Raw genomic sequence first — 20,976 nt, 5'->3', positions numbered from 1 at the left:
ACTTGGGTGTTTTTTGTGTTTTAGATACTAGAAGGGTTTTACTTGTGGAGATGGAACATTTGGGCAACTTGGGCATGGAGATTTTCAATCCACGGTGTTTACCTATGAAGTTATGTATTTCGTGTCTAGGCATGTTGAGCGAGATAGCTTGTGGAATGTTTAGGGTTTAGGGGGGGCTTTTTCAGTAAAGGGGCCTTTTGATGAAATTAGAGCCAAGAAGAATAAGAGCAGTTGGCATTCTATGGTGTGGAACTCGCATATTCCAGTCAAGTCAGCAGCTACGACTTGGAAACTCTTATGTAATGCAGGGGCAGTCGACTTGAATGTTCAGAAAAAGGGTGTCAAGTTGCCATCTAGATGCTATGTCTGTTGTCAATACGAAGAGAGCCTCAAACATCTTCTTTGGGAGTGTGAATTTGCAAAGAAGGTATGGAAGTGTGTCTGTTTAAAATTCAAGTTTAGAAATTGGTGTTCCTCCTTACTTGATGCTAGAAAAGCCACTAATGGTAGAAGCCCTATGATAAAACAATTATGGGATGCAGCCATTGTGGGAACGATTGTAACGTTGTGGAGGCATAGGAACACGATCTATCATGACGATAGACACAATGACCTCAGTCGTTATACCTCTATGATCAGAAGGGAGATTAGAGCTCTGATTACTCATTTTCATTCTTGGGCATTCCTTCAACAAGATTGCCGACCTCCAAATTCTTAAAACTTGGAATTTTAATGCAATATTACCAAGAGCACCAAGAATTCGGCCATGCCGGTGGACGCCACCTCGTAATGGTATTGTTAAGATTAATTGTGATGGGTCTTCCCTCGACAATCCTAGAACTGCCGGCCTTGGAGCTACATACAGAATTGCTTCAGGTGATTTTCTCCTCGTTATATAGAGAAAGATAGGAGTAAACACTAACTATATGGCTGACTGTTTAGCCATTCTCGAAAGTGTAGAAGTTGCCATTCAAAGAAATTGGAGGGACATTTGGGTAGAATCTGATTCAGCAGTGGCAATTGTGGCTTTTGGATCAAGGAAACTACCTTGGAGACTTAAGAGAAGATAGGATAAATGCAGAAGTGAACTACGAGTTGTATCTCGACATCTACTTGGAGGGAAGCTAATTTCTCTGCGGACCAAGTTGCAAAAAAAGCTACCAGTAAGGCTAATGAGGACCTTGCTATGTACTGTGGCAAGCCATCATGGATTTCTAAGTAGGAAGCAAGCACAAGTATCTATTATAGATTTGACTAGGGCGCGGTACAAATTGGTGTAAGGTAAGAGGCACGCCTAGTAGGGTTGTTACATCGCCAATTTTTTACAAATCCTCGTTTGTACTTTTTTTTCTTCCTTTTCGTACTTCTTTCCCCTTTTCCCAATCTATGTAACCTTCTTATTCTTTTAATATAAATCTTAATGCTCACTTAAAAAAAAAAAAAAAAAAACTTGTGGAATGTGCCATACACTTGTTTTACTTAAAGGTGAACATATAGTTATTAATATTTCCTTTTTTGAGTGATAACAATTAGCATGGCCCATCTTGCACCCTTTTGATGTTGTTTTATAGAATTTTTGTCCTTTATATAGTTGGACTATTTCGAAAGACTTGTTACATTTGCTTTACTTGAATACCTTAAGAGTCATGTACTGAAGGATAGTAGAATGTTTAAAGGTACTAGCAAGATGCACGTGCTATGCACGCGATATCAAACAAAACTCACCAAATAGTGTAAACATAATTTGGATGAGCACACTTACAATTGACATTATGCCTGAGTAGACACACTTGCAGCCATTTAAAATTTGAATTGAATGGAACTCCATTCCTATTTGACTTCCAAACATATGTAAGTAATAAACTTTTAAGTATAGCTCCAAATCACATGTACTTTAAGCTTCTCATCCTAGCAAATGCACGTTGCAAACGACAAAGATAAAAGGTTAGTGCATCAAAAGCATCTATGTAACTTTATTATTTGAAATCAATTATCCAAACCTTAGGTAAATAGATAATATGCAAACCAGAGTAGGTGTTGAATTGGAAGAATGGGACATGCTCTCCATAGCCGAGTCATTTGGTTTGTTAATCAATCATCCAAAATGGAATTACAATGGCATATCTTGGTATAGCGACATACTCGATCTACATAGGATATTACATCAATATAAGAATTAAAGTACACCAATAACAAAAAAAGAAGTAGGTCGCCTCGACTTGTCCTCAACTATAATAATCGATATGTTGTAACCATCTACTCATAAGCAACTACTCAGGAGGTAGAGTGAGACGGGTGGGAATCTATGGAAGTACGTTCTTCTTATGAGTGTTCATGCATTGGGCGTTGGCAATTGTCAAAGGGAATGATTCTCGTATAGTAACTGCATTATGAAATGGAATGCATCATACTCACATATATGCAAGAAATCATCAAGAATACGACCCATTGAATCCATTGATACTCCAATATTAACCGAGTATCTTTGGGATGAATTTAATTCAGTTAGAAAATATTTCTTTACTCATTTAAAGAGATTAAATTTCAGATTGTTATAGTTATCTAGAATTATAATTGGATGACCTTTTTATAATTCATTGAATTAGATATTTCCTATTCTAACATGGATATTTTAGGCGTTGGATTTATCGCCAACTTTCTCCAATAAGCACCACCAAATATAGTAATATACCATAATTGTTTTTTTTAATTTATTTTTTTTTATTGTACATTATTCACAAAGATTATAGATGAAGATCAGTTAAGGGAGGTGAAAAACGATATATACAAAAGACGTCTGATCATGGTTAAACAGTATCATCAATTTCTAAAATTGCATTTTCCTAAGGTATGGTATTCTTCTCCTAGGGAAAACTCCAAAACAAAATCACGCCTAATTTCTCTAAGGTTGAGCAAACAGCTACGATTTATGAATAATTACCTTATCTGGATCTTGCAATTCTTTAAAACCCTCGTTCAGCTTAACAAATGCTTGATGGGCCTGTGGATGAGAGCACTTGTCTAGATGGACCATAAGTGAACACTATGAGGCAAAACATATACCTTTCTAGTTTGTAGTGATAAACTGATAATCAAATTGAAGTAAAACAAACCTTATATAACTCAGCACACTCAATTGACTCTCATGTATTTACTCAGTACTACTTATTCTCTCTTCTAATTTATACTTCAAAGTTCCACCACCCCACATTATATATTCTCTCCACAAGTGAGGATGATCTTTCATGTACTCTCACCTTTGGTATGTATGCATTGCAGTTTGATGATAACTAATATAATTTTTCTGAACCACATCTGGTCTGAGCTAGTCTCTAAGTTTTCCTAGCTACTTCATCGTTTTCACTGTACATCATATCCTTTCCAGTTGATTGATGATTTGATATCAGAGTCTGCGGTTGTGCATAATATATAACATTAGTTACTTGGGATTCCTGGTTAAGAAAATAAGTAGCGTAGAATATGATACTTCAAAGAAATGAAAGTGCAAAAAACAAAAGATCCTCACTTTATTTCTAGTTGCTTAGAAAGTGTCTATAGAACACACGACCATGTGTTTGTTAGCCCTTATTCACTAAGCTCCCAAAGAGCCAGTTGGGTGACTTTTATTAGCATTCACGACATAGAAACTATATAAGGGGTTTTTAACCCTTAGTCTAGTATCCACGTTGAGGGATTTTGCAATACTGTGGCTCCATCCCGCACATGTTGGGAAGTCGCTGTGCTCTCCTCACAGTCTCCTCCATCTGTTGCTCGCCCTCATATCGACCTTCCATGCGTTGCATCATTTGTCTTAAAGCCTCGCACCTACATTCTTGGTTAACTTCTTCTAATTCCTGGCAGCATTGTTGCATTCTTCCACTGTGCACTCTGCCTCCGCCTCTGCGCAATATCATGTAGGGTTGTAGGTATTGCGTGCATGAGTCCATCCTCATCTAGCTGAGTTGCCTATGGCACCTCTCGGATTGGTAAGTGTTTGCTTCATCATCAACCCTGACATAGTTATGGCATGGTTCTTCCACATAATGAGGACACATATATTTTTTAACGAACACGTATTAAAACTACAGACACTATTTAAATATTCAAAATATATAAGCATCCAAAGCCGCACGTTACAGTATGTATGATCCAGTAACATGTAACAGACTGATGAGACTCAGTTCTTGAGTCTAAATATTAATTCGAATTGATCCTTTGATTAGTGATCAGCTACCAATAGTCTTTTGATTAGAGACTAAAACTACCCTTTTCTATAATATGAATTCAATTCCCCTTAAAGAACAATCCTACGACCTTTATATATTGGTCCAAACCCTAACAGTTTCCTACTATAACTAGGAAACAATATTCAACAATATTCTATAAATAGTAATTTACTTAAAATAAACTCTTAGGACACATAGGTGTGTGATGCGCGTAGAGCTCTAGCTGTCTGTCTGGTGAATGGTCTGGCAGCTGGAGTTGGTGTCTCAACATCCCCGCGCTCTACAAACAAGGCTTGACCGCAAGGCTTAAGCTGAGGAAAACGCTGCATCAGTTGGGAAGAATCTTCCCAAGTAGCCTCGTCTGATGAAAATCCTTCCCATTGCACTAACCACTCCATTGTACCTTCATTAGTGAGCTGCGTCTCTAAAATTTGGTGTGGAATCCAAGTTGTACTGTCTGGCCGAACTGGCAGGTCATCTGAAATAGGTTGATTTGCCCCCAAGGACCTCTTTAATAAAGAGACATGAAAAACTGGATGAATCTTGCAACCTGATGGTAACTGTAATTTGTATGCCACTGCTCCAATTTTCTGGATAATTTTAAATGGTCCGTGAAACTTTGGAGATAGTTTAGTATAAGCTTGAGAGGCAGCAGTTGTTTGCCTATACTTCTGTAATCTTAAGTAGACCCAGTCATCTAAATCAAACTCGCGTTCTGTTCGCTTGGTGTCTGCCAAAATCTTCATACGCTCTTGAGCTGCAATCATATTTTTCTTTAGAATCCTCAAGGTGTCATCTCTGCTACGTAGGTTTACGTCTACTGCATGAACAGCGGTTGTGCCTGGAATGTGCTGTAGAATCGAAGGCGGAGTTCTGCTATAAACTGCTTCAAACGGAGTCATCTTGATTGTAGCCTGATAGGTAGAATTATACCACCATTCTGCCCAGGGAAGAAATGTAACCCAAGTAGATGGTCTGTCACCTGCGAAACATCTTAGGTAGCATTCCAAAATCCTATTTGTTACCTCTGTTTGACCGTCAGATTGTGGGTGATATGCTGAGCTGCGACACAACTTTGTGTTTTGTAACGAGAAAAAAGACTCCCAAAAATTACCTATAAATATAGGGTCACGATCACTTACAATTGACCTGGAGGTCCATGAAGCTTGACAATGTCTCGAACAAAATCTCAGCAATCTTGCTTGCGGTATAGGGATGGGCAATGGCTTAAAATGAGCATATTTAGAGAGCTTGTCAACCACCACAAGAATGACTGTTTTGTTGTGCGAACGAGGTAGACCCCGATGAAGTCCATAGATAGGTCGATCCAAACATCTTCGAGTCTTGGTAGTGGGTAAAGTAATCCGGAGGAGCCACGGATTACGCTTTGTTTTGTTGACAAATATCACAACGAAAGCAATAAAAGCTTTAATTGAAGTCTTCATTCGTGCGTGCGAAAAAACTTGTTTGAAGTCGCTTGTAGGTCCGTAGAAACCCAGAGTGTCCTGCTGCAGGAGAGGCATGGAATTCTTCTAGCAATTTGTTACACCACTGAGAATGGGGGGCTACTACCAATCGTCCTTTATAGAGCAAGGTGTTAGCCTCATAAGTGAAGAACTTACGTGAAGATGGATCTCGCGTGATGGCGTCTATTAAGGCTTGCATGGCGTGGTGGGAAGAACGATACATTGCTATTTACGTCAAAATCGATTATAGGGCGGAGAGTGCAAGTACTTCACTGACTTGAGGGAACCTTGACAAAGCATCGGCAGATTGATTGTGCTTGCCAGGGCGGAAACATATCTCATAATCATATCCTAAAAGTTTGGATACCCACTTTTGCTGCTCTAACGAATTTAATCGTTGCTCGTTGAAGTATTTCAACGTTCTATGGTCTGTGAAGATCTTGAAATGGCGTCCCAGCAGGTAGGGTCTCCACTTTTGTACGCGGCAATATTTTACCCGGCATTTCCTTGTCGTAGATAGGTAGAGACAGATTTCTTCCTGCTAATGCCTTCTTGAAATAAGCAAGTGGCACGCCGCTTTTTGCATTAAAGTCGCACCCAAACCATGTCCCGAAGCATCACATTCAATATAGAAGTCCATGGTAAAATCTGGTAATGCCAACAGGGGGGTTGTTGTCGAGCAAGTTTGAGGTCGTTAAATGCAACGGTGGCTCTGAGGACTCCATTCATATGAATCCTTTTAAGCGGTGAGTGAGAGGGCGCTAATCTTGCCATAGTCCTTTACTTAATTTTCTATAGTACCACTGTCAACCCAGGAACCCCGTAATTCTTTGATGTTGGAATGAGGAAGTGGCCATGAAGTCAACTGCGTTAATCTTTTCTTGTCAGCGGAGACACGGTTGCATCTATAATGTGCCCAAGATAGGCAATAGAGGGTTTTCGAGCGAACACTTAGATCGTTGACAAATAGTTTTGTGTAATGCGCAATATTTCCAATACTTTGCGGAGGTGTAGCACATGTGAGGACTTCGTTCTTGCTATATACCAATATGTCATCAAAGAAAACCAATGAACTGGTCGAAGATAGGGGCCGAAACAACTCGTTCATCAAGCTTTGGAATGTTCTTGGGTGCATTAGAGGCCAAAGGGCATGACTAAGAATTCATAGTGTCCATCATGGGTCCTAAATCTTTGTCTTAGGAATGTCACCGTCATGTACCAATTAGATGATAGCCACTCTTTAAGTCGAAGTTTAGAAAATATTGTGGCATTGTGAAGTTCATCCAATAACTTCGTCCCAACTGGAATTGGAAAACAATCTTTGATTGTGATGGCATTAAGGGGCTCTATAATCAACGATAAAGCCATGAACCGTCTTTTTTCTTGACTAGTAAAGCGGGTGAAGAGAACGGGTTTGGAGCTAGGTCGAATAAAACCGACAATTGGAGTTCTTTAACAATTTTTTCGATTCGGCTTTTTGAAAGTGAGGATATCTGTATGGTCCGACAAGCGGCGGGTGGAATTTGGTTGGAGGGGTATGCGGTGGTCATGTGTTCGAGGAGGTGGTAAGCTCTGTGGGACTCCAAATATATCAGCAAATTGAAGAAGTAAGCTTTGTAGGGATACCTGATGTGGTTGTAGATGAATTTTCTGAGATGCTCCCGCATTCGAATAAGTAACCGGTGCGTCCAAGGAAAGTAGGTATACTTGTTTCTCTTGCTGGATAGCCTTTGTCATTGTTGGAGAGTCGATGAGCTTGACCAATGGGGAACCATTACCCATTATTGTAAAGACTTGGTTATTAGCAGAGAATTTCATAACTAACTGCCCAAAGTCCCATTGTATACAGCCTAGTGTACGAAGCCATTGTGTGCCAAGCACAATGTCGCAACTTTTGATAGCAAGCACTGTGAAATTCGTGGTGAAACTAAATCCTTGCACTTCTACTTTAACGCACGAACACACGCCGTTACTTGGTAAATATCCACCATCTGCGATCATTACTTGGAGTGTGGCATAACTGGTGATAGACAGACCACAACGGCGAGCTGCTGTCGGATGGATGAAATTGTGAGTTGATCCTGAATCGACGAGCACGGATAGAGGTGTATGCTTAATTAGCGCTGAGGTGCGCATTGTGCTAGACCCAAATGATCCCCTCGCATGCATGCGAGATACTTGAATGATGTCTTCTTGGTCCTTGGACTGTTGATCATCGTTGAAACCCTCTTGGTCTTGCTCTGGTGAGTACGCATCCAGTAGCAGCAATTGAGTTGTCATACAACGATGGCCTGGCTTATAAATTTCATCACAGTTAAAACAAAGGCCTTTTTCTCTCCGTGCTTTCTGCTCAACCCATGAAAGGCGTTTAACTCCCGTTGGCAGCGAAGGATTCGAGGAGTTAGGTTTAGGGGTATTGGTCGGGTTGGGGTGTTTGGTATATTGGCGATAGGGATTGGTTGTTGCATGGAACGACTTAGTAGCCACTAGTGCGTCCTCTTGACACAATGCTAACTCAAAAGCATGGGACAAACTTGTAGGTGTTAGAAGACGGACACCTGCCTGTACATCAGTTCTTAGTCCCGAAAGGAACAGACTGACTTGGTGAGCCTCTTGTAAATCCGGAACCAAGTTAACCATTGTTTCAAATTGTGAGATATAGGCAGAGACTGTACCTGTTTGCACCAATTTAGATATTGCACTCATAGGATCCAGATTTTTTCTCGAACCGAATCGTTTACAAAGGGCCCTAGAAAATTGATTCCACGTTAAATCTCCCATCGAATTATGGAGCCACCTGTACCAAGCGACTGCTTCTCCACGGAGATGAATAGAGGCCATGATGACCTGTTGCGCAGGAGCCATAGGATTCAAACTAAAAAACTGTTCCACTTGAAAAATCCATCCTTCAGGTTCCTCTCCTTCAAAGCGGGGAAAATCCAGGCGAAGTGGTCGTCCCTGGATATTGTGCTGCTGTTGAAGTCGTTGATGAGGGTTTAGCGGAATAGGATTAGGATTATCAACCCTATCAAGCAGGAGCTGCATGTTTGTGGTGAGATCGTTGAGGAGGGTGGTGTGATTGCCGAGCGTGGTGGTGTGGGTGGCAAGGGTATCCGCATGTCTTCCTGTAATCTCCTCAAGTTCTTTAACCGTCATGGTGAATAAAAAATTTTTTTTTTTTTGAGAGAAATCGACTGGCTCTGTTACCAAGATGATGAGACTCAGTTCTTGAGTCTAAATATTAATTCGAATTGATCCTTTGATTAGTGATCAGCTACCAATAGTCTTTTGATTAGAGACTAAAACTACCCTTTTCTATAATATGAATTCAATTCCCCTTAAAGAACAATCCTACGACCTTTATATATTGGTCCAAACCCTAACAGTTTCCTACTATAACTAGGAAACAATATTCAACAATATTCTATAAATAGTAATTTACTTAAAATAAACTCTTAGGACACATAGGTGTGTGATGCGCGTAGAGCTCTAGCTGTCTGTCTGGTGAATGGTCTGGCAGCTGGAGTTAGTGTCTCAACACAGACTTGCTGACTTACCTCTTCTTAATGTTATCAGCAGACATGTTTCGATTCACTCCAAGCAAATCATATGGACTTCCAGTCTTGACTTCCATAATTCTTGTCACCTGATCAACCAAATAAAGCAAAGAAGGTACTAAATACTCATGCTACTATCAAACGTGCACCGCGGGATAAGGACTTTCAAGAAAGTCAACATGACTTTATCGTTCATATAACCATAAAGTGATGTAGGAAGAGAATTATTATCATCAAAAGCAAATGACCATACTACAGTTGCAATATTTTGGGGGTGATGACAAATATGTGTGTAGCAATAGGAATGTTCCTCCCCTACGATGTCTCAATATATGAACTTTACTGACTCTGACCAGCGAACATGACAAAAATTTCTTGACGACTTATAAATGTCAGATTTCAATACCTCTTCAAAACGCTCTGCCTCATTTGATGATGCAGCTTCAGCAGCTACAGCCGGTGGTGCAGGGCCAATAAATAAATCATTGTAAAACTCAAATTCAGCGTCCCTTAGCTCAGCCGTAGCTTCTGTTAATTTTGCTGCAGCAGCTAGTAACTCCGAAGAAGGCATTTCAGGACAAATCACCCTTCTTCTAGGAGCAGGGTCTTCCTCAACAACAATTGGACTTCCATGAGCGTCATCTGTTGTTTTCATAGGTTCAATATTTGAACCAGACTGAGGAAGCTTCTGGTCCCTAAGCCTCTCATGCAAGGACATCATGGGGCCAACAACTTCCAGAGTAGGGCTGACATTTTGGAGGCAATAAAAAGATCCCATCATCACTTTCTTTAAGATTCAAAGAAACAAATAGCTTCCTCAATTGTTTAACAAAATATCTATCAGATATCCCTGTCGTGTCAACTGCCTGCCCACCATCAATCATTTGCAGAAGCTAGAACAAAAGAAGAATCATTTATTAAATGTCTCATAGGGAGATTGTAAAAATCATAATAATAATTGTACCTGTTTCAAGTCATGCACAACATCTGGAAATTTTCCCAAGATGTAGCCAAGAACATTCTGCCCTATCTCTACTTATCCAAAAAAAAGGTCCGCTCTATCATATCTCTCTTCCTATTACTCAAGCCTTAGTTTATATGACGGGAATGGGCAAAAAAACTGGAGCCAAAGCAAGAAGCTGATTACAGGCACAGAAACTCCCAGAGGGCAAATTTTTAGTGTCCTAGGCATCTTATAAAAAATCCTTTTAAAACCATCATTATCCAAATGATTATGAGGGTTCAGTCTACTGAAATTTCCTATATGACTGAAGGCATTAGCATTCTTACTAAACTATCATCAAAAGGTACATAGTTTGCTCATCCTTATAACCTCTTTTTCTTATGAAATTCTCTGCAATAAAAATCCAAATAAGAAATCCTAGAACGTCCAGGCGTTGTTTGCACACGCATATAAACATGTTGACAAAATCTTGTAATGGTACTCACACATGTAGAATTTTTTTCCGATGGAGTTTTTTTATTTAATGTGATATGCGTACATATCTCAAGCCATGTGATCAATACCAATTTCTATCGCTTTAGGAGCTAAGTAGGCATAAGTACTTACAGTTATAGGGCTTGGATCCAAAATTCTGCTTAACAGTTTCATTGCATTAAAAGAGAGCCAAGGAGGGCAGGTAAACTCAGCCATCGAAATCTGGAGGCAAGAAGAAGCAACTATTAAACAGAAGGGACCCTAAACAGAAATGGAAATAAAACAGGAAAATGATATTCTAAAGTCCATAAAGTGCTCACTTTTTTGTACAGGTTGATAAGAATTAGAATCCTCGAAAGGCAAGTAATTAACCTGCAAGTAATACAAATAGGATAACAATAGATATGGTATCTTGTTAAGAACAAACATTAAAAGAAGTAGTTATTGAGGATCACAATAATAGAGGATATCCTTACAGTGTATACCAAGGCCAGGAGTTATAGTTCGTGAAGGTGTCCAATTAATCAGAAATTCAGAACTTAGGTGAATAAGAATTGTAATAAGTAAACATAATTCTGCACCCAATCGTTAGCAAAAACAAATGCTATAAGACTGCTAGAATGAAATCCTATTCCAGACAGACGACCAATCCTTATGATGATTGATTTTGTAATTCAACAAAGCCCCAAAGATGACTTTGTAATGTAGCTTATTAAAGAATCAGATTATCAGAAAGTAAGCAGCTGAATTCTATGGATGTAAAAGAGAAGCAGATACAGGTCTACCATCTACAGTATAATCCAAGAGCCAACCTACTAAGTCAAGTTTCCGTCCAAGTCAAAATCCCAAAATTGTGGTGCCGCTGTTCTCTATAAGCGCCAGGTTCACCCATCCCTTACCTTAACGCTGTACATATGGCACAACCTATAAATTTTTTAGTGAACATCGATACGTACTAAGATATAAACAATCCAAAATATGTGCACAATTAAGATTGCAGTGATTCATTTACTCAAATAAGAAAATGACTACTATGCACGCCTTAAGCCTTTAGTTCTTCCCAATATAATGGGTTAAATCCCCGTGTCTAACATATATAGTATGCTAGATTATAATTTCTTTATCTTCCTCTGAATAAAGAACCTTATATCAAGTGGTGGAATAGAATATTCACAACATGAATATGAATGAAGCCCACCAGTTCATTTTGTATCTCTGATAACTCTTGTATCAACTCCTTATAAACCTCATTGAGGTATTATACATGTTCCATATAAGTTCTGATAGATTGCTGTGGCTCCAGCTAGGACTAACTTCTTCCTTTATAACCTAGATGGCTCTGTAAAGAGTCTGATTTCATATCCCTTACTAAGACAGATCTTCATCACCCCTTCTACAGTTCAAGTAGTTCTACCTGTAAGAAAAACTTTTGAGATCCTTGAGCAGCAAAACAACTGAAGACAACATAACAGAGAAAATTGAAGTTTTTATCCTAATGTCTAGGCCAAAAGAAATGTTGCAAGATATCAAAGAACAACATGGAGTTCTTGTACCCATTACATATATTTTTCACTAAAAAGATGTCTAAAGATTTCATGCTACGTTCGACACAACACACTTTGAGTCAGTTAATTTAATACTATTGGAAATGACTAAAGTAGGAAGTATATCCTCTTAGCCTGATCCACCATTTCGAAATGGAGACTATGATAACCCAGTAACCCACCCTATTCAGCCTAGTAGGGAAATGGAAAGACTTGGTAAGTAGCCTGCCATAGTGATTGAGCTCCAAGAATAGGAAAGTCTTTGGTTATTACCCTGACTACGTTTAAATTGTATCCTCCTACAATTTTACAATTCATCGCTCTAGTGCAGAAAAATAATCAGAAAGATTATAGAGCTAGCTAAATTCACTTACTTGCACGACTACGTAATTCTGTATATCTCAAGTAAATAAAGATTTGACTGGAAGAGGTCCTCTTTGTGATCTTGTTATAAATCTATGCACACACAAAGAAGTTTTCACTCCTTCAAGATTAAGCATTTGAAATTGGAAGTCAAAGACAAAACTAAGAACAAAACAGAAATCAGGGAAATGTTATAGATGAATATTATCCTTAGGAATTAGTCTGACCTTTGTAACTATTATTCGAGATCCTTGAATGTGCATAAGCATCCGGTTGGTTCGATTTTACTTCTTCAAGTTCAACAGTACCTCAAGTTTTACACATAAACCCGTCACTTTGGCACCCAGCTCCTGTGCCTGTGTATTGAGTGTATTGTACGATTCTGCTACGTCTTTGTGAAGCTGTTCAATATTTGAGATTATGCCAAGAGTGTTGCACTCAGGAATGGCGTTTGACCTGCTCTATCAATACAACATCAACCTGTGCTCCTTCCTTGATTAGAAGTTCAAACAAAACTTGAGTTCCCAGTGTTTGTTGCCTGATGCAATGGTGTGCAGCCAACCTGCAGAAATGCACTCCAAAAATACCAATGACGGAGACAAAAAGCATCCACATAGAACATTTCATAAAAATTTAAATGGACATGAGAAAAAGTATTGGATACAAAAGATAAAATAGGACACACTTTACCACCATATACAACAATGATTATTTTGGGAAAAGGATAATTACATTGTCCTTAGATAATCAAATTCAATAAGGAGATTGAAGAAGCATCAACCAATGACCCAAATGAGGAAAATATATTACAAAGTGAAGTCACTAAAGAAATCAAATCTGAATACAGCAAGTTACATGTCAAATTTTAACTTATTAGGTACCTTGAGCCCTCGAGGCATTAGTGAATAACGTTATCCTATGAATAATCTCAGATATTTCAGAAACCAGAGTATTTTATGAAGCGATTAGTCAAACAAATCAAAATTTATATAGGCTAATTGATGAGAGTGAGAAGTATATCTCCACGTTCACAGAATTGGCATTCAATTATAAACACATACACAAATCTGATGCGACTGAAATCTACAACTTAAAAAATGAATATTTGGATAGTACCTCGGGCTTAACATCTTCAGGGTCAGGAATATACTCCTTGTCATCCCAATCTTCAGGCTGTTTAATAAGAATTGGATCAGTATTAAGATTCACAAAAGAAAACGTTACTAAGAGAAATAGAAGATATAACTAACTTTTTTCGCTTCAGGATCCTTAATTTTCTTTGGTGGGAGAATATCCCAGTCTGTATATACACTTCCAGTTTGTTTCTCTTCATTGTCAATATGGATGCTATATGTAGCATCTGGACGGAGGATGAAAGTATAAACATGAGTCAGCTGGTCAGTCTCACAGGGAACTTCCTTCTTGATCAAGTGGTTTGTTTCATTTTTGGTAAGAATAGCATGGACTTTTTTGGTGCTATATCCACAAATATCTGGTCCAAACATTATACTGCAATCGAGACACACAAAATGATCACCAAGTTAAAATACTACAATTGGGAAGTTAGTGTGCAAACTGAGATTAAATTCACTAAGGAGTCTTATTTAATTACCTATAGGGGGTATCGCCACCGAACTTCTTCTGATCAACATCACCACTAAGCAGCTTCATGTAGCCACCACCACAATCAAGTTTTTGCTCGTGTTTGACAGAGAACTGGAAAACCAATGTCTTCTCCTTGTTACTGAACTCGGGAAATTCAGCAGATATAGCATAGAATCTGTAGTCTTCACTAGTTTGAATACCTATACCAAAAAACATTAAAAGTTATTAACACACAAAACACATTCAAGTAAGAAACATTTGACTTGTCATAGCTGAGAATATGAATACCTTTATCATTAGCATCTCCATTCCATTTACCGGCAGTGAAGTTCCATTCGCCAGCTGTGTTTTCATCCTTCTTCCATTCAGATTTAACCCAACGGCTTTCCCATCCATCTGCAAATTTGTAACATTAACATAACATACACAAAACTTACAAAAACTCAAATTATAAATCACTTAAAAAAATAGTAGAATGAACCTCGAAAACGACAGGTCGTTATTAGCATATGATTGGTGTTTCTCTGTTGCCATTCTCCAGAATCAGAGTTCAAATTATGTAAAATAGAAACGCGACTGAAATCGACAACTTAAAAAATGAATATTTGGTATTATCAGATAAATGTACTATCTCTGATTGGCAGAAGAAACCCAACCAGAGGAACAGAGTGTCAAGGATATCCGGATTTGTGTTTGGAAACAAAAAGGCCTACCTACCCATGAAGAAATGAGGGGAAGTTGGAAGAACTCAGTATTAATGATAGTTAAGTGGGTATTAATGGTAATTGAAGTGGGTATTAATGGTAGTTAAGTGGCAAAAACCGCGTACATGTCAATATAGAGGCGTGGATTTGGTTTTTGCCCTTAATTTACATAAAACTCCTTTGTCTGTGTGTTGTAATTGAAGGGTATAAATGGAAATACAAAATTAAATGACGAAATAGTCCTTTTTAAAGACATTGAATAATATTTTTTTGTATTAAATTAGGGGTATTAGGTGGTAGAAAAAAGGCTGGTCTAATTTAAAATGCCAGGTTAATTATGGTGTATTTTACTAATAGAGATAACAAATGTTTGATGAAAATGATCTTGTGAAGCTTCCAAAGGGTCAGTTAGTTGGACACGATATTCCTTTAAGGATAAGGTGCATAATTCTTGCTAAGCGTCGTTTATATAATTTAGATACTTATTGACTAAATAACTCAAGAATATTGCTCAAGTGTTGAAGCCTGATTATGAAGCATTAGTTGATAATCGATACCTAGGTTTATGAACCTTAATTAAGGTAGAGTAATAGTCATAGTGTTCCCAGTAGTGTTGTAATTGTCTTTAAAATCAAACTTTTCTCTCTGTTGACATGTTGCCAACTCCCTTCCGTATCTTTGGTGGTAAATTGGTAATCTTGATTTGATACAGATTACTTACAGCTGTTCAAGTATGAAAGAACTGTGATCGCTATGGTGCAGGTAATTCAGGAGATGCATTGTATGGATTTGGTTCAGGAAAGCGTGGGCAACTGGGTACATCCATGGATATGATATCGAAATCACTGAATCTTCCTCAAGTGATTTTTGGATTTCAACAAGTTAATATAGCTCGGATCATTGCTAATGGAGATCAAAGTGCAGCACTAACAGGTAACTTCTTGTGTTACTTTTTTTCAGTATCCGGAAGTTATGCTGAAGATTCTAATTTACCTAGTGGAGACTTAAGATTGTCTCAGTTAAACTAGTTCCATTGCAAGCGTTGTCATATTTGATACTTCGTTCAATCCTGAGTGTAGAGGAATTTTCAAACCATTTATGCAAAACTATATCATTAGGGAGTCCTTTGAACAGAGAAATGGAAAATGTTGGAGTCATGTATTTGTAGGCCAACTGGCTCTTCCCATCTACAAATAGGTGTACCCATTGTATTTTTTTTATTTATTTGAAGAATATGTGGTGTTTCCAAATACGATGCTTACATGGTCGCAGTTTCCTGTCTTTTTTAATTCCTGATATGGCCTACCAATCAGGAATCTTGACTTTGCATTTAATTGGACTAGTCATGTGCACGTGCTTCGCACGTATTAACAATATGCCAGATTTGAATGGAGCAGTTAGTTTTTCATTACGGCAAAGACTAACTCCTAAGGAGTTGTTGAGAATCCTTAGTGAGCCACCAATTAAGTCTATTTGTTTCCGAGTTCAAATGTTGTTCCATAACTCGGAGAAAATGGTCATTTTCTGAATCACCATTAATAAGTGTTGCAGGCCCAGATGTAGAAGTAGCACTTTTAATTGTCGAAGTTCCGTGAACTATTTTTAAGTAATATCAGTCATATAAGAATAAGTTAGTAATATTAGCAAAAAAAATAAAGTAGCTGCAATAATAAGAATAAGTAATAGTATTGATAACTGATACAAATAGGAATGTACCTAATGGCATCACATTCAACGCAGGGGGACGTGATTTTTTCGATGATGTAATGATATTAGATGAGTTTACAGGAAGTAATTGTTGCTCTACTGAATGCTGAGGGTTCTGCTTATGCAATTGCATAGCAGATCTGCGGCTACGTTCACTAATTCGTTTGCGTTCTCTTAGCAAAGACCTCTGTTCATCAGATAGGTTTTCCAAATGTTTCCTGTAGTTAGCACGAGGACGTTCCAATTGCATTGACCTTTGTTCACCACCAAGCCTTTCCCAACGTTCTTTGCGTCCAAGGCAATCACGGGTAGCCTGTATAATACACTGATCTTCAGACATATTTAGACGACGTATTCTCATTCGAAGGCGTTGACGTTCTAGGTGTGCAACTCTTTGTTCCTGAGTCATATTGTTCATTCGCTTCCTACATCGACTCACGATAACGGGACACTGATCATCAGCCATAATGTTATGCAATTGAATCTGTAGCAAGCAACAATCAAGAAAAAAAGATAAGACATTCAGTTATTTATGAATGTTCAAAGAGTACAATACTTACCCTAAAACAGTAAAACGAAATCAAAATTGATAGCACAATACACATTGTACCTGCGGTTCCACTGATTACAAAACCGTTTCTAACGTGAATGACAAATATGCAGTTGTTGTAGCGAGTGTTACAGAGAGAGTTGAGAATCGAAGGGTTTCACTTGTTACAGAGACTTCCAGAGTTTTTGCCGGGATGATCAAGAAAGATCCAGAGTTTATTGTTTAGCTTCGAGCAACGAAGGGTCCCTTTTGTTTTTTCATCTCCGTTCATTATTAATTGATTTTTAAAACACGTGTTAAACAGATAAAGAGGTGCGAACGGTATTTTCCACGGCGCATTCGGCTAACTCGCCTACGCCTCATTACAACGTAGAATAGATGGTCTGGGTCTTTTAGTTAGCTCTTCTTGTCATTGTGGTGTCAATTACTTATCCACTACTCTGACTATTGAGCTACTATCAGATTTCAAACCAACTGTCAGTAACTGTCCACCTACGGGTTCAAAAACTTCAAATAATAGGACGTACTGGCATGATTGTTAGTGTCACAGTCTCCATTGAGCTTCTGAGCATTATATGTGCTATCAGCCTATCACTATCTTTTATTTTAGAATGAAAAGATCAAGAAGCAAAGAAGACGATGGTAAGTACTTCCTTATAATCGACAAACGAAGTAGGATACGTCATTTTGGAAAACAAAATTAATTTTTTCTTCCTTTGTTTCTGGAAGTACGTATTACAATATATACTTTGTGTTCTCATTGATTTCCAGAGCTTCTAGGGGCCATAGACAATAAGCCAAATATTTTCAGTTATGCTGAGCTGAGAACTGCTACAGAAGACTTTAGTCCAACAAATAAGTTAGGAGAGGGAGGATTTGGACCTGTTTATAAGGTAATATCAAAGTCTAGTTGGATTTTCAAACAAGAACTTATGCACCCGCAAAACATACATGTGTGTGTGTATACTAGCGACTTATTAGCATTTATCATCCCACAGGGAATGCTGTCTGATGGGAGAGAGATAGCCGTGAAGAAACTCTTAGTACCATCTCACCAAGGAAAGAGTCAATTTATTGCAGAGATTTCCATCATTTCTTCTGTGCAACATCACAACCTCGTAAAATTGTATGGATGTTGCATTGAAGTAGAGGACAGACTCCTTGTTTATGAATATCTTGAAAAGAAAAGCCTTGATCAAGCACTCTTTGGTAAGCAATCTGAACTGTGCGCTTTTCGTTTAATTGCATCTTCAGAGCTATTCTTAACATTCGTTCATCGAACGGGTCCAACTACCATGCAGGAAAGACTGTTTTACATCTAGATTGGCCAACACGCTACAACATATGCTTGCAAGCAGCAAAAGGTTTAGCTTATCTTCACGAGGAATCAAAGCCCAGGATCGTGCACAGAGATGTGAAGGCTAGTAACATTCCATGCTTTGCTATTAATAGGTATATGCCATTTCAAATTTTCCCACGTTTTCTTTAAACAAATCTAAATTTGTGCAAGCTCTACTTTACTTTATTTGTCATCTAATTTTCCGTGGAAAACAGATCGTGGTACAGTGTTTATGCTTGATGGGAACCATCATGGAATGCTTAGTAGTCCTCAGAAATTAAGATTGAAGACTTGTTCCTCCAACCAAAGCACTGGATGTCAAGGTTCAAAAGGTAAGAGTCCTTAGATTCTGATGGTTATAACCTCCTTCATATGGTCTGATCACCTGGTTCTGTGCTGATGGAAAGTTCTTTTTATTTTGAAAAGTGGAAAGAATTGCTTCAAATGATTGGTGGTTCTTTGTGGATTGCAGGTGGAACGAACCAAGAGTTGAAATATTAGCATTTTTAAAAAAAATTAATAATAACTTTGCCACGATCCATTGCCATAGCATAAACATTTCAATTGCCACGGTCATTAGCTTTACCACGGTTCACAAACCCCAAAACACAATCAAAACCTACTACGCAAATACCAGATCCCACGCACTAGGACCACCCCAAAACACAATCAAAACCCACTACGCAAATACCAGATCCCACGCACTAGGACCGTGGGCAAAACTGATCTTATCACACAGACTATGACCGTCGGCAATAACCGATGCAAAAGCCGTTGCTATTGGTAGCCTTGATCGGTCCAAAACCGTGGGCAGACTATTTCCGACGTACAAAAAGCCCATAGTCCAAAACCGTGGGAAAATGGCTAGCATAGTCTTTTTCCCACAGTTTGGACCGTGGCATAAAACTTGTTTTTTGTAGTGTTTGATTCTAGTTATCTTATTTTGTTGCTATATATTGGTAGCTAGGACAGATATGAATGGGATTAAAATTTTGAAGAAACAGTTGGCAAGTGAATTTGTTATGAAGGATCTAGGTGCAGCTAAACAAATTCTTGGGATGAGAATCAGTAGAGATAAGGAGAAGGGAACTTTGAAATTGTCTCAAGCTGATTATGTTGAACGTGTCATTCGAAAGTTCAACATGATTTATGCTAAATCTGTTAGCACACTCTTGGGTAGTCACTTTCGGTTATCTAAGAAACAATCTCTCAAGACCCATAAAGACATATATATCATGGCTAAGGTACCATATGCTCTAGCCATTGGAAATCTAATGTATGCAATGGTTTGCACGAAATCACACATTGCTCAAGCAGTAGGAGTTAGGGCTCTTCACCAATAACCGAAAACCAAAAAACCGGACCAAACTTATCCAAACCGGCCAGTTTTTTCGGTTTCTAGCATAACCGGTTTGGTTTTCAGTTCTTAAAACTTAAAACCGAAAGAGTTGGTGCGGTTCTCGGTTCTATGTCCCGAAACCGAACTGAACCGTGTTTAGTTATTATATATGGAAAAGTCTTTAGCAACACACAAAATGAACCGAAAATTGTGAACACAATGACGTGGCACTCATCAGGCAAGGGGTGCGTGTGTATTTCTCAAAGAAGTACGGCAAATCAAGGTCTCTCTGCTTGCCACGTCATTGTGTTCACAAATTCGGTTCAAAGTGTGTGTTGCTGTAGAAGCACTCATTATATATATATTGTTAAATTCTTCTATATCTAGTAAACTGGTGCTTTAGCCAGAACTGTTAGATTAGATTTATTATTCAACTCAAACTAATACCATCTCTCTCATCAGTGAAGGGTCGTCTTCTCCACCAAGATCGAACAAATTTCGACTCGCCCATCTCCGCATCTGCAACAATCCACCTATCTATCTACTTCAATTAAAATATCTCAAAACATAAAACATTGATCAAGAAACTACAAAATACCAAATTAAGAACAAGCATTCTCTATATAAAAAAAATTCACCTCCCCCATCATTCAATTCAACACCAATAGAGGAGCAGTAACAACAAATCAAAATCATTGGGCAGCTAGCAGATTAGTAGCGATAATGCTTACCAAAAACATGAAGAGTAGTCACAAATCCAATGAAACAAAACTCATAACAAGAACAATTTATGTGGTAGCTGGAGAAAATTGGTGACTAAACAATACCCAGAGAAACTAAATCTATTAATTTCCGTTAACTTAAAGTTGTGTGGCTAACACACATATTGTTATACCTTGATTCAAGAATAATTCATGAACTATAGCCACACAACTGTTATACCTTGATTAACACATATTGTTATAGCTTGGTGCCTATCCATCTCTCTCTAGAATAAAAAATCACTTCACCAGCTCCCCTACTTAAGTACTTACACAATCCATTCCCATCTAAACTTTGTTGGCCAAGAAAGTTGACAAGTATATAAGTAGATAACAATGGCTTTGGTATTCACCTAAACAAACTTATAACTTCTTTC

At 38.2% G+C, this 20,976-nt stretch overlaps 3 protein-coding genes across 14 annotated transcripts; 1 reads left to right on the top strand and 2 right to left on the bottom strand.

Moving 5' to 3' along the window:
- The first annotated feature begins 675 nt into the window (after window positions 1-675).
- LOC147485469 (putative LRR receptor-like serine/threonine-protein kinase At1g56140) lies at window positions 676-19,946 on the top strand. 2 transcript variants are annotated; one of them, XM_086571350.1, is made up of 8 exons: window positions 676-876; window positions 961-1,281; window positions 15,666-15,836; window positions 17,932-18,053; window positions 18,159-18,369; window positions 18,462-18,612; window positions 18,715-18,831; window positions 18,972-19,940. In XM_086571350.1, the coding sequence occupies exons 3-7, from the start codon at window positions 15,728-15,730 to the stop codon at window positions 18,737-18,739; spliced, it is 618 nt and encodes a 205-aa protein (XP_086427476.1). In that variant the 5' UTR covers window positions 676-876; window positions 961-1,281; window positions 15,666-15,727; the 3' UTR covers window positions 18,740-18,831; window positions 18,972-19,940. The 2 variants fall into 2 exon arrangements, with proteins under 2 accessions (XP_086427476.1, XP_086427477.1); XM_086571351.1 differs by lacking the exons at window positions 676-876; window positions 961-1,281; window positions 15,666-15,836 and adding an exon at window positions 17,610-17,802 and having other exon boundaries at window positions 18,972-19,946.
- Window positions 3,498-14,964, bottom strand: LOC147485471 (calreticulin-1-like). Of its 11 annotated transcripts, none has more exons than XM_086571342.1 (12): window positions 14,681-14,964; window positions 14,488-14,595; window positions 14,207-14,399; window positions 13,845-14,103; window positions 13,711-13,767; window positions 12,822-13,156; window positions 12,606-12,687; window positions 11,008-12,101; window positions 10,820-10,909; window positions 9,656-10,142; window positions 9,250-9,338; window positions 3,498-4,011 (listed from the first exon to the last, which is right to left on the bottom strand). In XM_086571342.1, exons 1-6 carry the CDS (start codon window positions 14,706-14,708, stop codon window positions 13,100-13,102), a joined length of 702 nt encoding a protein of 233 aa, XP_086427468.1. In that variant the 5' UTR covers window positions 14,709-14,964; the 3' UTR covers window positions 3,498-4,011; window positions 9,250-9,338; window positions 9,656-10,142; window positions 10,820-10,909; window positions 11,008-12,101; window positions 12,606-12,687; window positions 12,822-13,099. The 11 variants fall into 11 exon arrangements, with proteins under 11 accessions (XP_086427468.1, XP_086427474.1, XP_086427471.1 ...); XM_086571348.1 differs by having other exon boundaries at window positions 11,008-11,059; XM_086571345.1 differs by having other exon boundaries at window positions 11,008-11,059; window positions 11,164-13,156.
- On the bottom strand, window positions 16,324-17,534 carry LOC147485470 (uncharacterized). Its single transcript, XM_086570974.1, has 3 exons — window positions 17,171-17,534; window positions 16,620-17,094; window positions 16,324-16,499 (listed from the first exon to the last, which is right to left on the bottom strand). Exons 1-3 carry the CDS (start codon window positions 17,213-17,215, stop codon window positions 16,324-16,326), a joined length of 696 nt encoding a protein of 231 aa, XP_086427100.1. The 5' UTR covers window positions 17,216-17,534.
- Window positions 19,947-20,976: the final 1,030 nt, after the last annotated feature.

This window comes from Coptis chinensis, chromosome 7 (genome assembly GCF_015680905.1).
Source record: "Coptis chinensis isolate HL-2020 chromosome 7, ASM1568090v1, whole genome shotgun sequence".
NCBI lineage: Eukaryota > Viridiplantae > Streptophyta > Magnoliopsida > Ranunculales > Ranunculaceae > Coptis > Coptis chinensis.
The sequence above is the reverse complement of the archived record's forward strand: the minus strand, read 5'-3'. Positions and strand labels throughout refer to the sequence as shown.

Bases quoted from the DNA above. Each gene is read 5' to 3' on its own strand.
- LOC147485471 (XM_086571339.1), bottom strand. From the start codon at position 14,708: ATGCTAATAACGACCTGTCGTTTTCGAG. The intron at 14,596-14,680 runs GTTCATTCTACT...ACAAATTTGCAG, and splicing joins AACGACCTGTCGTTTTCGAG to ATGGATGGGAAAGCCGTTGG. The intron at 13,768-13,844 runs GTTAGTTATATC...CTTATTAAACAG, and splicing joins AGGATCCTGAAGCGAAAAAA to CCTGAAGATTGGGATGACAA.
- LOC147485469 (XM_086571350.1), top strand. From the start codon at position 15,728: ATGGATATGATATCGAAATCACTGAATCTTCCTCAAGTGATTTTTGGA. The intron at 18,054-18,158 runs GTAATATCAAAG...ATCATCCCACAG, and splicing joins GATTTGGACCTGTTTATAAG to GGAATGCTGTCTGATGGGAG. The intron at 18,613-18,714 runs GTATATGCCATT...CGTGGAAAACAG, and splicing joins CCATGCTTTGCTATTAATAG to ATCGTGGTACAGTGTTTATG.
- LOC147485470 (XM_086570974.1), bottom strand. From the start codon at position 17,215: ATGTGTATTGTGCTATCAATTTTGATTTCGTTTTACTGTTTTAGG. The intron at 17,095-17,170 runs GTAAGTATTGTA...TGCTTGCTACAG, and splicing joins TTTCGTTTTACTGTTTTAGG to ATTCAATTGCATAACATTAT. The intron at 16,500-16,619 runs GTACATTCCTAT...ACTTAAAAATAG, and splicing joins GTTGAATGTGATGCCATTAG to TTCACGGAACTTCGACAATT.